The 17,800-nt window shown below is 39.1% G+C and overlaps 1 protein-coding gene across 3 annotated transcripts in view; it reads left to right on the top strand.

The window, feature by feature from the left end:
- grm4 (glutamate receptor, metabotropic 4) overlaps positions 1–17,800 on the top strand; it is a 217,397-nt gene that overhangs the window by 155,229 nt on the left and 44,368 nt on the right. For all 3 annotated transcript variants that reach the window (XM_066663943.1, XM_066663942.1, XM_066663944.1), the window contains one exon: positions 1,414–1,630. In XM_066663943.1, the coding sequence (XP_066520040.1) occupies positions 1,414–1,630 (217 nt within the window). The remainder of the gene's footprint in view (positions 1–1,413; positions 1,631–17,800) is intronic.

Raw genomic sequence — 17,800 nt, 5'->3', positions numbered from 1 at the left:
TGAAAAAAGACCCACCTTGTCTGCAAAAATGCAGTAATGTCTTTGGCGCATTTTCAAAAGGTTTGCAAATAAAAGCATATTTTGGTTTCAGGTTAGCCACATTTTTCTGGTCTCCTATCTAATATTCTTTTATTATGTTTAAGGACTATTAATGAATGCATTATGAGTGGGTGCATTTTACTGTGTAAGCTTTATAGGCAAAACAGGCATTAATAAAAACATAATAAAGAAATGTTCATTTCTGCAGATTCCCTGCAATGCCTTCATGACCCACACTTTGAGAAACGCTGCATTAAAGTCATGAAGCCTTTGCTTTGTTTAACAGTCAGGCTCACTGCTGTAGAGAATATAATGCCACTCTGATATAAATAAACAGATTCCTCTCTTATTTGTGATACCTGCTCAAGTAGCTTTTTGCTAATGTTAGTTTTGCCACTGTTTTTATGACCCTCTCTTTGGGAGTTTACAGTTTATTGTAGACAGACCACTCTTTCTTTATGCTGCGACCCTGAAACAAGCTGGGCCGTAACATAAATCGGGGGCTCGTCCAGGATATATTTGCTACAGCCCAGCTGGTTCAAGGGTTGCAGCATAACACTAGAAACCACTGGTAGCAATCATAAAACCATTTTATAATGAATTAGCAAAGTGGAATATCATAAATGTTTAGGGAGTTCTAATTGGATATCTGTCTTGAGAATCCAGGAAATCTAGAAGACAGACAAAAAGGCAAAGGTGGGAGGCATGTTGGTAGAGAGAGAGACAGCGAGACAGACAAACAGACCCTTCCTTCCTTCCTTCACTCCAAAGAGGGCTTAATTACTCCCAATAATTATTCCTTCAAGTGCAAACAAGTGCTACCACCCTAACACAACAGTACCCAAAGTGGGGGTCCTAACACCTTATGAAACAGCCCTTTTTCAATGTGCTCCACAAAATGAAAGAGAATAGTGAGTAAATAGAGTTTTATTGCACTAAGTTTGTCGTTCAGTCCATTACCCCATTGTTGACAACCCCCTGTTGCTGCCAAGGGCGACTGTGGAATTTTTCTCATTCCATTCAAGAATTTGTTATATTTACAAAGACCACTTGAAGTGTAAGGTTGTTTTTCAGTGGAGATATTCCACCTTGCGTAGTTTCTGCCTGTTTTATTTATTTATTTAATTTATTTATTTATTTATTTATTTATTTTATTTTATTTGTTTAACAATCTCACACTATCTATATTGATTACACCTCTGAGTTTACTTGATAATAAAAACTTTACATGGCAGTATATTTCTTACAGTACCGTTCTCTAACTGAATGTATTGAAAACGTACCCTTGAGGGCACCACCTTTGTCACAGTTTAATGACTGTTTTCCTGAGAGTATACCTCAGACCCTGAATGCGTATGTTCTCCCCACACACAGATCCCCCAGGTGAGCTATGCTTCAACAGCGCCAGAGTTGAGTGACAACACGCGCTATGACTTCTTCTCTCGGGTGGTTCCTCCAGACACCTACCAGGCCCAGGCCATGGTGGACATAGTGAGGCACATGGGCTGGAACTACGTGTCCACCGTGGCGTCCGAGGGGAATTATGGCGAGAGTGGAGTGGACGCCTTCATCCAGAAGTCCCGGGAGGACGGTAAGGATCAGTGGAACTGAACTAATTGAGCTAATGTGTTTGCTCAGTCCATTTCTAATACCCCCGGCCCTGCTGCTAGAGATAACCTCTGCTGTTTCCTAATTACATGCTCCTTCAATTAGATGAAGCTCTGATGAAGACAATCCATGACAAAAAGATTAGATTCCAGTCCTCAATCTTAGATCTGTTTGAAACATGAAGGCTCTGCTGTACTTTTTTCTTTTCTTTTCTTTTCCTTTTACATTTTCTCCCTTTCCTTTTTCTTTTCTTTTCTTGCCCATATCCAAACTCCGTCTCAGGAAATGGAGCTTGAAATGCTCTTCAGGGAGAAATGTTCCTGAAAGACTGTGGCCGTGTGAGGAATTCTGAAAGCTTGTGATTGATTTGCTGCTGTCGTACCCTTGCAGGCCTCCAAGGCCATATGTCTCGCTCAGTCCAGGCTTGGAATTGAGTTTGATTGACATTCTGGAAGATGCTTGGTCAAAGGAAGTGCAGGTTTGGCTGCTCTATCTCTTGTCACAGCCCTGTGTGACTAGAATAGAAGGGCCCACCTCTTGTTAAGCGCACTGTAGGCATGTTTCCTCCAAGTGTAATGGGGCAAAGTGCATAAGCTTTTTTTGCAGCAGAAGAGACTCCCTGCGAGAGATAAGAGCAGGAAAAACTACAATCTGGCCTAAAGGCACTGCTGATGGTTCAAGTAACTCTGGATCTGAGATTCCACCAACAAATACAGCACTACAGCATGGACTTCATGCGATTATAGGATTATGTAAACCTTTAGCACAAGTTTACATTCACCCCGAGCAATGAAAAATAGTGGAAAGATGAGAACAAAACAGCATGTGCTCTGTTCAGGTTTTATTTATCTGTTGTTTTTTTTTAGTTTTTTTTAAGCTTTTGTTTAGCTAGCTTTGGGATGGAAGATGTGCCACTAGATATTATCATTATTATTATTAACTTTATATGAACAATACGGATACAACAATGTGTCAATATTTACATTTTGCCTATTTTAAAGCACCAGAGGAGAGTTTATATTTATATAAAAATGGATAAATATACACAGAGACAGAGAGAGGTTGTTGATGACATCAAAATATTAACATGTAAGTTCTCTGCACTGGTGTGAATGAATGATTGCCTATGTGCAGTGTTTAAACATAATTGGAGATAGAAACAATGTTGTCTGTTGGTGTACTGCAGGTTTGAAGAGCTGCAGTAACTATTAATAATCCAGGGGGATTTATGAAAGCACCCTTCATCAAGCTTGATGTTAACATGATATAGTTATTCTGTGGTGGCCAGCTGAATCATATCACAATGACATTTACGAGACAAATAAAAGCTGAGAACAAAACAGCATTAAGGGATAATGCAACTGAAATATATACAAGAGAAGAAAAGTACAAATGCGAGAACAGAAATACTAACATGAGAACACGGGGTGTTTGCGTGGCACGGTGGCTTGGTGTTTAGCAGGTTTGCCTCCCAGTGCTGGGATCTTGGGTTCACGTCTCATCTGGGTGGAGTTTCCATGTTCTCCCAGTGTCTGCACGGGTTTCCTCCAAGGTCTCCGGTTTCCTCCCACGTTCCAAAAACATAGAGGCTAAGTGAATAGGATCCTACTAAACTCATTGTGTGTGTGTTTTTGTGAGTGAATGAGTGTGCATGTGACTGAAAGTCAGTATGTGTGTGTGCACAGATATGGATTGGCGCTCTATCTTGGGTGAAAGCCTAGTGCCCGATGTAGTCCTCCAGGTGGATGGTTGTTCTTGGTTGAGAGAACACTGTGTGTGTTTGACTGCTGCTTGTTGCCAGCTTGTGTGTGTGTCTGTGGATTGATGTTGATTGGAACGGTGGTCTGTGCAGTGATGATTGTAAAGCATCTTTTGGAATCTAGAAAGGTGCTGATAAATAAATAAACAAACAAAAAAACATGCAACATTATTAACTGAAATGCTGCATTTAGGAAACCAGAATGCTCCCGGCCACTAGAAATGTTGTACTGAATTCTGCACCCTGCCTCAAGATGCATCCCCTATAGGAAATTTGTGTGCATCTTTTGCTCCAAAGACAGGTTAATCCATGTTTCTGTTACTAATATCTATAAGAAAAATGTGTAAAATTATATTAATTTCAATTAACAATAAATAAATCTTTTCACAGAATAGAAATATCCTTGAAGTTACTTTAAACTACGGAGACATTTAAATAATAATAAAATGCTAAAGATTTAAGAGGGGGTGCATTTCCTGGCATGTTGACCGCCCTAAAAGACCCCAAATATGAAACATTTTTGGTAACAGACATTTTGGGGCCAGTATTAAAATTCATTCATTCATTATCTGTAACCGCTTATCCAATTCAGGGTCGCGGTGGGTCCCTACCCGGGGGTGCAAGGCATGAACTCACCCTGGAGGGGGCGCTAGTCCTTCACAGGGCAACACACATTCACACACACACATTCGCACCTATGGACACTTCTGAGTCACCATTCCACCAACCAACGTGTGTTTTTGGACTGTGGGAGGAAACCGGAGCACCCAGAGGAAACACATGCAGACACAGGGAGAACACACCAACTCCTCACAGACAGTCAAGGCAGTTTATTGTTGATTGATATGAATGTGACTTTTTACACATTTGTCTCCTCAATATTCAGCACGTCCCACTAGTGTCCAGCAGCATTTCCAGTTTGAGCACACCTCCAGTAGTCCATTACCTAAATGCAGTGTTTCAGTTTATTCTGGTGTTTCTGTTCTCGCAGGTGTATGTCTGTTTTGCATTTCTGTTTTTGCAATTACATTTCTGTCCTTGTGTTTGTATTTGCATTGTTTTCTCCCTTAATGCTGTTGTGTTCTCAGCCTTTGTTTGCTTTGTAAATGTTGTTGTGATATGACTCTGTAGGCCACCGTATTATTCTCACTGACAATCATGTATTATTAGCATTATTGTAAAAATGGATATTTGAATTAACTAAGTACTTTTCAAAGGATACATGCTGTCTTGCTGTGATGAAAACAAATTAATTCTGTTGTGTGTCTTCAGGAAACGATCTTATAAAATGCTTCCTGTGGCTTTGGGTCCATTATTAGCAGTCTGTATATATTTATATATTACTGTGTGATATTAATTACACTAGATACACACCAGTGATTATTTAGGTAGAATCTACAGCTTCTGGCAGTTCCTGCTGAAAATGCAAGCTCACTCTAGTAGAGGTTTTAGGGACATACTGCCCTATAGCCCCCTGTGTGTGTCCTCACTCATCTCTCTGAGGCCTGTCAGGACTGGAGAACAGCTGTTTCACCACATGCGCTGACCCCAGATCTGACCCCTCCACAGGGAGGAGCCTAATGGAGTACAGTGACCCATGAAAGACCCTTCTTTTTGCAGTCCTCTAACATTTTTCTATCCTTCAGTGGACGAAACAAACAGTTATGATGATCTGGATCAAGTCTCAGTAGCAGTAATAGGAAGGTAAAATGACTGGGGTTTAAAAGATTCTGACAGTGATCTGTGCTTTAGCCTTGGACGTGACCAGATTGTTTTTGCTTCAAGATTACAGCGATACACCATATGGGGCTTTAAAGTATAGTGATTTGTTGCCTTGGATAAAAGCATCTCTTCAGTGACACAAATGTAAGGACAAAAAGAGAGAGACATGTGAAGTGTAACAATACACTAAACCTTTTCCAGCTCCTCTCTGGAACATAGCGGTCCCTGAAGAATTCTCTGAAGCAATGCCATAACAGAACCTTTTTAGTTCCTTTAAAACCTTTCAGTGGGAAGGTCTTAAAAAAAAAAAAGTACTGTTGAATTTTCAGTGTAATCTCATTTGCTGCATATTTAACATATGGCTGAGTACTACAGACAACAATTTTACTTAGAAAAATACTCCAAATGCTGCAGATGGAACACAGATTGTTTAAACTACTTTTCCAAAGGTTGGTTAACTCCCTTTGTAATTAGTGAATTTTAAGGATTCAACTACAGCAGCTATACTATACATAGAAGAGCATGCTGCAAATGGAGAAAGGGAAATATCTTCTTTGGTATGTTGGTGCATCATCGGTTAAATCTGGTATGACTTTGGATAATATTTGTAATCCAAAATTTGTCTGATATCAGTAACTGATATCACTAACGTTCCTGTGGCTGAACACCATCAAAGCCTCAGTGTCTACACTTAAGACCCCACAGACTGTTCCTGCAAAGGGGACACCTCCCTCTGTATACCACTGATATTCTACAGGACTGAATTCAGGAACTGAGGTTTACACACATTTTCACCATATAGTGGATTTTGAGAGGAATGCTCCTTGAAGCTGTCAAAGTAAATTTTGCATAATTATGATTTGCGTAATTAAGTTACTCGTAATGACTGTGTGATTATAATTCTGCTTAATTTCTGCATAATTATATTGTTAAGATGTAAACAAATCATTCAGGGTGCTTTTTTTTCTCAGAATTGTTCACATGTGGTGATAGGAATCAGACGTCTGAAGGGTTTAATGCGTCTAAAACCGTGGCCCTTTAGAATTAGAACTGCAGAACAATGTCGAGCAGAGACTGGTTTCCTTGCTCAGTCAATTCCACTAAATGTAGCAATTAACGTGGTAGATTCAGGCAGGGAAATGACCAAATTCTGCTGGACACCAACCTTAGAGGACTGTAATTGAACGACTCTAAAAGCTGCCCCATAGAAAGCTATTACATAAAATGATTGCAAGTCTGACACTTTTGTTTTTTCTTTTCAGAAGTATTTTGAGATAAAACTTTGATTTTAAACATATTTTAAAAGAAATTATTTAATGAAAATGTACAACTTTGCATTGTATTCTCACAAGGTGAATATAAATAAATAAATAAATAAACGTCCAAGATTGTGAATTTATCTATACTTACGGCATGTGGCAAATGCCCTGATCCAGAGCAGCTTATAGTCCTAATCATGCTAAAGATGTGAGCAAATGTAGTTTTAGGAGTCATGCCCAAGGATATCTAACCCTAGTTTCCTGCAGAAAAGTGAGCGGTGTTACTCACTATGCCACACCCACCACGATGAATCAATTCAGAATTAGCAATCACCCCCCCCCCCCCCCCCCCACACACACACACACACACGCACACACACAATACTGTGAGTGATGGAAGCTGTAAATGTCTTAGATGGATACATTAATGCCTTTGTTAGTAAAATAATAAGATAACTGTCTCCAGTCACTGTGCTTTTCTGCTGCATGTGTGAGTGTGGGGAGCAAATTTGATTTGAACGTATCAAATTACATTTGCCAATGAGGAACACAATCAATTTGGAGCACAGGAAATATTTAAAACCCATGAAATGAAACTACAGTTTATGAAGAGGCGAATTAATAAGAAAGTCTTTTTTTTTTTTATTTGCAGCAAATGTACTGTGGGTCCTTAAAGCCTCGGAACACAAAAACGAGCAAAAGCAAACAGACAAGCTCATATCCCAGAGGCTGTATTTACTTTCTTTAAGCCAAAGCACAACTCAAATATAGCTGATGTTATGATTTGCTCAGGCTGAATATTATCCAAAGATATTTGGCAGGGTGTTGAATGAGAACAACTTCCATAACACTTCAGGGCACAGAACAATAGCTCCATCATTTTGTGTTATATTACCCTGTTATTTTTTGTAAGGAGCACACATTTCTAGCACTTCTCCTCCATGTCTGGCATAAATGCATTTTAAAGGGCCCTTATCGGGCATTTTCCTCATGCGTAGTCTTTTATTCTTCTGATCGGCTTATGATATTTATATTGGTTTATACCCCCAAAATGGGCATAGTTTTACATGAGTCTATATAACCGAACCAATCTAACACACTTTATTACTTAGAATTAGGCTGCTAACAATATTGATATTGATAAAATTATATATTTTTGCTATAAAGTGCAACACATAAGATGAGGCATGGGAATGCCTTGAAGTCCCTGAATGAACCAGTTTATACTCCATAGAGCGGGGCCTATACAGACTATACAGAGTGGGCAATATGGCCTTCAAATAATATTGCAATATACTGGGATATTTTTGCCATAACAATATACATTCATCGTATATTTATATATAAAAAACTTCTTAATAATTAATTTAAAAACACTTTTTTAAGTTTTTGCCATCAGACAGTCCTGACATCTGTGATACAAATTAAGGCTGGGTGATATGACCAAAAAACTCATATCTCGATATGCCTAAAATGAATGGCGAGATACAATAAGATGATATGAAAACCACAACAAAATATAATGTCAAAGTATTAGTGTTTATTAGCACCAAAAAGAACATGCCGCATTATCTAACTGTATGTTAAAGAATAGTGATGTCCCGATCAAGATTTCTCCCCCGATTCGAGTCTTTTAATATTGAGTATCTGCCGAAACTGAATCCTGATCTGATACTTAGATTTTCCTATATAGTACTGTTACACAGTGCACACTTCAAGTAAACCCAGCCCTATGTATTTGCTTGACACTGAATATCTCGCATTAAGAAACAAACTGCCTGCATCCAAGCTGCTGCTTAATTTTTTTTATAACAAAGTAAATAAATGGTGTCTTCACAAACAGTTGATATAAATACATTAATATTATTTTTAATCTTATATGAAATGATCTAATGTGATTTTTTATGTATAAAGAATTATTTTGATTCTAAAAGTCAGTCATTTTTTTGTCATCACAGATTAAATATAGAAAAAAATTAAAATTATTTCTTCGAGACACAGTGCTAAAACAAGATTTTATACTTTTAAGCACTGACCCATTTCTCTCAGCGCTACAAAACCAACCCTGTAGGCGGGACTGTGACTCCATTGGCTGCAGCACTAAATGGTGGACAGCTAAGTCTTGCTGATTGGCTGAAAAAAAAGTGCTAACCAATGAGAAGCGCATTCTCTGTTTAGGAGCCATGGAGTATTTGCCCCTCCCTCCGGCTGAGAGAGAGCAGCATGTTTCAAACAAATGATGGTATTAACAGAGCTCTTATTTTGAAATAATTCTTCGCCACTTGTTTCACTTACTCACAGTTATCAGAGAGAACTGCTCCAGCGGCTTACACGAACAATGGCAGGACAGCGTGGGGTGTGTGTGTTAGCGCGTGTGTGTGTGTGTGTGTGTGCACGCACATGTGTAGGTGGGAGCGTGCGAGAGAGAAAACCAGCTGAACGAAACGTTTGTGCACGGTTTAAAATGTACTCAGATGGAAACCTGCCTATCCTCGGCATACTCGATATAACGAATATGGTCATTTTCTAAATCATGTAGAAAATAATATGGAACATATAGATATTTGCGATATATCCCCCAGCTGTAGCTTGAGCTCAAGTCACGTTCACGCGCCCGCGTTTGAAGCTTGCGCTTAATATGTGGCAAACATTTTATCGAATTAAAAAACATACCAGTATTACCGTGAATGATATAATATTGCCCACCCTTAATACATGCATGCGGTCATGTTTTAAAATAGGTTTATTACAGGGTATCTGATATATCCAGGTGTCAGTTTAATGGCTGTCTCAAAACAAGAACCTGTCATAAAATGACTGATTAATCTTATATGCAAATGAGGCTGTTCTGATTCGTTACATTGTGTCATGTGTTATTTAAAAACATGTCTGTGCTGAAACATTTCTTATCACTTCAGTACAGGGCTAGTTTCTATTGTAGAAACTATTGTAGGCAGCAAAATGTTGCTTTTTGTGACATCACAAAGCACATTTAAATCTGTTTGCAGCTTATGCCTGGCCCACACTACAGTGTTTTTAAAATCCTAACTGATGACTGGAAATGTGAGACACCTCACACACAACAGTTTTCACAGCTTTAACATTGTTAGTCCTCAAAGTCCCCACATTACACAATGCGTCCTGAATGAAACACCACACACTTTCAGCTCTGGTCCTCAAACCCCATGAGAGTTTCTCACAAAGTAGATGTAAATAAACAGAGTGGACAGCAGTGAAATCATAACCCTAGCTCAGCTCTCATTGGTTTACGTTCTTTCAGGCAGGGCGTTAATGTCATTTTCACATCTGAGAGTCACAATGCACCCCACATTACCGGATTCTGGGTCGTAAAAATTGAAAGTTTCATAGTTACAATTCATAATCGGGGCGTGCCCTGACTGCACTGGGAGAAGATTGGAGGAGCAGAGACTATATATAAGATTATGGACTCCTCACACTACGGGATGAGAGAAGATCATTGTTTACAATCATCCTGAAATCGGGAGCCCAGTAGGAGCAAATCGGTCCGATTAACCTGTAGTGTAGGTCAGGCCTTCCATTCCATATCTGCACTATATTATGGACTACACTGATTTAACATTTTGATTAGGGACTGGCACAACTATTCAATTAAATGATTAGTTGAGAAATATTCAATTCATTAGTAAATAAAAAATGACGTGTGAAATCTGCAATCCACCAGAGGGCATTCTAAAATGTGTGAGCCACTTGACAGTGGCTTTAGTCCAGCCTGTTAAACAAAGGACACTAGAAACCTGGCTGTCTCCTTTAGGCAGGTAGCAGCTCAGAGGCAGGAAACAGCACATTGATGGAAGCAAATATTTCCCAAAACATTGGATCGAACTCGCGCACAGAGGACAAATGGTGGCAACATGCACATTCTAAGCAAGTTCTATTCGGAAGCTGTGGGCATGTCCAGGCTAGTCCCACAGCTGTGCTGGGAAGAGGTGGATGGACGGTGTGAGACTTGAGGGCCGTGATATGAATAACCATGAGTTTCACTGCAGCACTTGGCTCACTCCTAATAGCCTTCCCTCAAGCCACAGGGGTGTTTGCACATCTGCCCTGCAAGCTGAGCAAGAAAGAGCGATAGAAAGCATCAGAGAGGGAGGGAGAGAGAGAGAGAGAGAGAGAGTGAGAGTGAGAGTCAACAGCTTTAGCTTCGGGAGGATTTGGACCTGCTGCTTCATGAAGCCTGTCTTTTGGAGCTGTGTTGACATGGATTTTAACATGGTCAGCTCCTCCATGGACCGGCAGTATGATGCCTGACTATAAAATTCTATGACATCCCTGCTGTTCATTTATATATTTGTTTGTTTATTTTATTTCCCCCTCCTAGGACTCTTCCAAAATTATGTCAGTATGATGCCTGCCGGCTTATTTCCATTTTGCCTTGCTGACTCAGCCCTTAATGCATTCAATAATGTCACGTAAAACCCAGTGAATCAAAGTCATCATTATGGGCGGCTGGGGGTGGATTAGGGGCTGGTGTCATTTCTCTATAATTCATTGAAATCATCAGATGAATAATAGAGAAAATCGACAGCACACTAAGGAAGTTGTGCATTCCTGAAAGCGTGTCAGTGCGTGGCTGTGACAGTGGAGTGTCTCTATTCACACAAGGGCTCAAGCTACTAAATATTGCATGAAGAATGTAATACGCCAGAAGTACGACATGTCTTCTCTTGGCAGCTAGCGGCTATTGAGGAAATCTCTGAAATGTTTCACTTTGCTGGTGTGAAAGCAAGAAAGTGTGAGAGACAGCTGTCTGATTTTTGACAGGAAATTTGGGTCCCACTGAAAATTTTATGCCACACCCCCAGCAGTAACTGTCCTAACATTAAAACATTCAAAAATTTTCATTACGCTATATCTTCTTACACAGTGTGGCCAAATTACATGTTTGCTCATCCAACATTTTTCTTCTGACATCCAAAGTATTTATAGGTAGTTGGTCCTTCTTTGGTCCCAGTTCTTCTTGGAAAGCTTGTTGGAACGTTTCTGTGAGGATTTGAAGGCATTCAGCAATGGAAATTTAGCAGGGTCTGGTACTGATGATGGACGACTAGTTCTAGATTAATTTCACCACTCCAACTCCTTGCAAAAGGTACAGAATTGAATGTCATCGCTTCTGAGAAATACACTTTGAATACCCCACTGCCCCATGTTGGACTTTATACACCTTCAGGCTACAATTGGAGATTAAGATAAAGATCACATGCAGCTGCTACAGAGCATGTCCTGTCTTCTGGAAATGCTTTTCTGTGCTTTTATATTGTGCATACTGCTATATCTGCTTTTATCTAGTGTAGAGCAGAATTAACCCACAAGAAACCTCCGCACATCCAGCTGTATATCATGGATCTAGAGAGAGGAGGAATTTCTTTTGTGCTTTCTCTTAACCTTTACATTTCAGTGGTAAAGACAAGAAGAAATGCCATTTTTAAGAAAAGAGTAAGTTTTGTATTGATTTAAAGAGGAAAAAAGTAAGAAATGCCTCAAATCTTCAGAAGGATATTGGTTTTTATATTATTTCTATATAAGAACTTTAGAAAATATTGTTTAAGTATAATTTCTGCATTAAACCCACACCCCATTTACATTAGGTAGCAGGGATTGTCAGTACACCCAAAACAATTGATCATGAGCCCTGCTCCAGGTGACTGTGAGGAGTTTGGTGTGTTCTCTGTGTTTGCGTGGGTTTCCTCCAGTTGCTCCAGGTTCCTCCCACGGTCCAAACACACATGTTGGTGGGTGGATAAGAGACTCAAAAAGTGTCCCCAGGTGTGAGTGAATATGTGAGTGTGTGTAGTGCCGCGAAGGCTTGGCGCCCCCAATGATTCTGGGTAAACTCTGGACCCACCGCGACCCTGAACTGGATAAGTGGTTACAGACAATGAATAAATGAATGAAAAATTGTTCATTTTCTGTGTCCTTTTTATGCTGCTCAGGGTCACCATGGGTCCACAGCCAACTTGGGATCATTTGGCTCAAAATAGGAATACAGACTGGACAGGGTGCAGTCCATCACAGGAGTTTGTTTGTTTATTTATTTGCCTTCACTGCCTTTTCCCTCCCTGGTGCAGGAATTAAAAGGATGTATTCTTCAAAACCCAGCCTAACATTTGTAATTCTGTGACATTTTGAAGGTGATTTACAGATGTTTTTATTTTTTTAACCTTCCCCTTTCTGTTGACAGTGAGTTGGCATTGACTCAGTGTGACTCAGGGATTTTGAATAATGCCAAAAAACTGAGAGTGAAACTAAAACTTCAATACACAACCCTGGAATTCAGTCCAAAACAATACTGACATGGTCAATGTTACACAGGAAAGTGGAAGGGGTAGTGCCATATCTCACCACTGCAGCAAATGCTTGTACTTCTAAGTATTACTAAGTCTTTATTGGTAAGTCTGTTCACTCAGCGGTGGTCTTGGCAAAGCCCCCAGGCAGTTATTTGCAGGCATGCAACACCAGGCTCTGATGTACACGAATGTGGAGAGACCTATAAGCCAAGCTCATGAAACTGGGCGTTTGGGCATGTGTAATGTTTTCTGGACTGAGGAGTATGAATTTGAATCTAAATCAGTGATGTTGAAAATAATGTGTTAATACAGAGTAAGTAAAGCATTTCCATTGTTCCTGCTAACCATGCATGTTTTTAGGCTCACTGAAGCACAGATTGTGAGATTGGTGACAGTAGTGAGCGCTGCATTATCGCGACATGTTTTTGTGCCGTGGAACAGGTTTAAGGTGAAATAGTTCAGCTGCGATTAGTAATGTGATTCCGATTCAAGTTTAAAACACTTCTTTTGTGTGCAAAGCCCTTCCCAAGAAAAAACTTTTATGTGTGTAATGTGTTTTAATGGTCTCTATTTGAAAAGAGGCACACAGAGAACCTCAACAATGAATCTAAAGAAAACATGAGAGAATCGTGTTCCTAAATGGCCGGTCTTTGTTGTTCCATAAGGGAACTGCTTTTAGGTGTTACACTCCGACAAACATGAGACAGATTGAAAATGGTTACTATAATGCTGAAAGAAATAAATCCACTCTGATGAGTCTAATTCTGTCTGCTGTTATGTGTATATATAAATGTAAACTTGCATCTAAAAAAATATATACTTTTATTTTGAAAAGGAAGATCTAAAATTCAGGGTCAAAAAAGAGCAAATACAACACTTGCAATTCATGTATATCTGCATAAAAAAACATTTTGAAACCCCCAGTGTACCTATTAAAATGATGCTTTGTGCTTCAACCCTGCTATTTAAAACAACCCCTTTAATTTTATATGAGCAATTGAAAGCAAGTCATAAACTGTGTTCACGGCATGGTGGAAATTCCAAATCCTGAGAGTTGTTGAGACTCTGGTGTCATTTCCTGTTAAATATCTTTCACTGGAAATTATATAAATGGTGTTAAATAAGTAGTAAGGGTTTTTCATTGTTCTGCACCTTTAATACTCCCATAACCTTCTCAATTCCCAGGTCCATCTGTACTAACAAGGTGATTGTTTCCTTTCGTTGAAGCTTGAGATGAGTTCTGATGATTTATTCTACCCTCTGTTGGATATTCCTTTAACAAATGAGTGTGTAATATTTATAAGCTATGTCAACATCTGTTATTTGCATTGTATATGAAATGTAAACACTGCAAATCACATACGGTATGAACACAGCAATCAAAGAGCCTGTCCTAAAGCTCCTGTCAAGATGTTGCCTGAATAGATTAAACAGTGTTGACATGGTTTCGCTTGTCTGAGAAGCCGATGACACGACTTTTGTCAGTTTTCCGGTAGTGGAGTGGATAATATAGGGCTGCAGCTTTAACAGGTGCATTGCCGTCTTGTTTTATTGGTTTGTAGCAAATAATGAAGTCTGAGTGTCTGTGTATTCCCCAATGGAGCTGCTATGAATTCCCTCTGACATTTAAGTAAAGAGTGAAGTTACTCATGAAGCATAATGAGCACCAAAATAATAGTTTCCTTTTTTACCCTGTTGTCTGTCCCTGAGTTGCGACTGTGTTCAATATTATCGGTGCATAAATGGGATACATTTAAAATGCATCTGCTGCTGAGGGACTTTGAGAAGTTGATTTAGTTGAAACCCTGAAATAGATTTGGCTGCTTTTGAGACCATTTATATAGGAATGCTGCGGAGTCTACATAGGTCACCACTGACTGAGGAGTAATCTTGAAGAGCTTCATGCTTCAATAATGCAGCAAACAGGCCACGTCGCATTCAGCATACATACATCAGAAATATTTGGATAAACAAGATTTGCCCGCAATAATTGATTCCACACAGAGACCTTAATCGAAGCCTTAGAGGCCTTGTTATTTCTAATCAGGTCTGAGGTTACTCATCTGTAGGCAGTAGGGTGAGAAATGGTAATTTGTACCTCACAGTGCAAAAAGCATAAAAAAAAAAAAGTTTTACCAAGGGTCCGGTAATTGTTCATAATTGATGAGCATTTGAAAACAGGGCCTCTGAAATACAGCAGGAACACTTTGCTCTGAATTGATATACAATACTGTGCAAATCTCAGGGAACAACCTAGGCTCTGACGTTCTTTTAGATAACAATAAGAACTCCAAACATTCAAAAGCACGAATCGAGATGAGGATATTGCTCTATTCCTGCTCTGTAGGTGCATAATACTGATTTATTTTTGCTGCATTGGATTAATTAAAGTGACAATATCCACAAATACCTTCAAATTTGAGAGACGGCAAACTGCATTACCGGAAATGCTACAAAACGAAACAACTCAAGTTACAAATGGGTTTCTGTGTTAATTCAAAGAGTGAATAAACACTTCAAAGTTCAGCTTCAGCCACGTGCAAACAACAATCGTTATTTTTCTCAAACACACCGTTCCACCTTAAAAGACATCTTCAGGGTTTCAGAGCATTTCCCCACAATTATTGATGTCTCCTTTAAATTTAAAGTGTTTTTTTAGAATAAATTAATGCTCATTTAGCTACAAATATTAGTGTTTCTTCCATCCATCCATCCATTATCTGTAACCGCTTATCCAATTTAGGGTTTCTTGTTATTTAAAATGTAGATCTTAATATTCTGGAGTGTGTTCTCATCTTTATTTCAGTCTTTATGTGTACACCCACTCGATACTGCATATTATATCAACCCTAAACAGTAAAAATAAACACAACACTTTGATAGTAGCTTTTTAAGTTTGTTTGTGGTAACCGTACAGAACATGCAATACCACATTACCATAAGCTAACCCTACTAGTTGCCCCCCCACCCCACCCCCACATCATTCGAACACATGAGCTTTACTTGCACTGAAAGTTAAGAAGGTTATTGGCTCCTCCTGTAAAGTTACTATATTTGAGATGCATTTATTTTCTTTGGACAGTAATAATGTTAGCTGTAATTTAGATCATGCCCATCCCTAATTAAAACACATTTAGTGTTGTAGAGGCCTGGACTCTGGGGTGGACAGCCTGAAATTTGGGGACAACAAGCATCTTTTTTATGTGTGATTTACAAAGATTCTTCAATTTATTTTTCTCATGGGTTACACGTCCTTTCAGGCTCAGTGTTTGTCTACTCAGTGGTACCATGGATAGACACACATCTGTGCATGGTATTTTTTTTTTCCTCAGGTCTGAAGCAAATGTGGAGTTTGATTTTCTCCTCTCACAGATGCAAGTTTTTAGTTGCTGATTATCTGATACAATGTCTGTGGTGGTATATTTTGGGTACATTTTGCTGTCACTGTGGTGCCATCCACAAGTGTGTATAATCAGTACTTTTACTTGGGGAAGATAACTGTACTGTATTCTGTAGTAATTGTAGATTTTAAAGTTGTGTTGATTTGAAGGTGAAAGGTGAAACATCTTTTTTTTTTTTTTACACAGTTCTGTAATGGTTCTTAGGAGTCCCTTTTTTCTCCTCCCTTTTTTACTCTTTTGATCCATGTACTGAAATCTCTGCTTTTTCTTGTAGTGCCATTTGCCTTTACTCTTTATTATGGCAGTTTATAACTTTATATCTAATGCCCTCATAACTCATGTGTAATTGCTGTGTGGACTGGAGATATAAATTCGTCTCGAGCAGTAATGTATGTGGTGTAGTAATTTGACTCAAGCAGTCATGATTAAATGGAAAGTTCCTGGAGACCTTAGGGTGCTTATTGGTCTCTGATTCTGTGTTCAATTCCAACAGGAGTTCCCACGTTACTTTGGAAGACAGAAACGTCTGCATGTTTCAATCGGACTGTGTTTTGAATGTAGTTGACTTTTTGAGAAGCGTGTGTTCTCGGTGATGTCGGAATCAGCTGGAATTGTTGAAAAAGTGCCATTGTTTGCCTTTCTTCTGCACCGACTTCTGTAAACCCACGCTGAGCCACAAAAAGTCCAGCTCTGAGCCACGGCTCCGGCAAAGACAACAAACAAGCATTTTTCAGCATGGGAAATGCCTGGAATAATACATCTGTTTTCTCGCCTCCAGTGAAAGTCACTCTTTCTTTAAGTGCAGCCCTGAAACTTTCAAATCGAAATTCATCTGAGAGCCTCCACTCTTTAACTGTTATTGAAGATGTTTTGCCGAATCCTTTGAAGTCATGGATGCTTTGTGAGTTTCTTCACTTTGACTTTTCTCACAGTGTGGCTGGCAAGGATAATTGACTCTGGCATGAATCTGAGGATAAGGTTCTGACATTGTGTCACGTTGACTCAGGCCTTGCCATTTTGACTGCTAGTAAAAAAATCCCTGAAAAAAGGACAATAGCAGACATAGGGTCATGTTAAATATGAAGAAGCTAGTGTTTGTCAGGGTACTGTGTTTCGGGTTGTTTCCATTATATATCTCTTCCTTATTCTTCTATTATATGTGAATAGATATTATATGTGATTTAATCATTTGTGTTTATTTCGTGCCATTTTTCTGCCAATTTTATCAGTTCATTTTCTCATAGATTGCTTTTACAAGATAAAATAAATACAGTTAGTGTATAATAGTAATCATACTACAAACTCCAAACAGAAGCCATGTTTTGAGTAGGGGACGATGAGACCATTGTATTTTGAAGCTTGTATGTATCTAGTTAACTAGTTCTCTCAGTTGTGTGTGAACTTGAAAGGGTCAGGAGGTCAGATGTATGAGTGTCTGTTTTGAATTGCAGGCCTTGGTGCACAGTTTATCTTTTTAATGCTTCTCATTTGTTGTAATTGACCCATAATCTGTGCTGTGAAATGACTTGCATGTGTAACAAGACTATCAATAATATCACATAAACGATCCACCTGCGTGATGAACAGCACGAAGGAACAAACTAGAGGCGCAATCCATAATCACAAAGGTTATTTTCACAGATTGGTAAAGAATATAACCGTCCAGATGGGTATTATCAGGAAACA

The sequence above is a fragment of the Hoplias malabaricus genome, chromosome 3 (genome assembly GCF_029633855.1).
Source record: "Hoplias malabaricus isolate fHopMal1 chromosome 3, fHopMal1.hap1, whole genome shotgun sequence".
NCBI lineage: Eukaryota > Metazoa > Chordata > Actinopteri > Characiformes > Erythrinidae > Hoplias > Hoplias malabaricus.
Note: the sequence above shows the minus strand (reverse complement) of the source record. Positions and strands in the feature narration are given on the sequence as shown.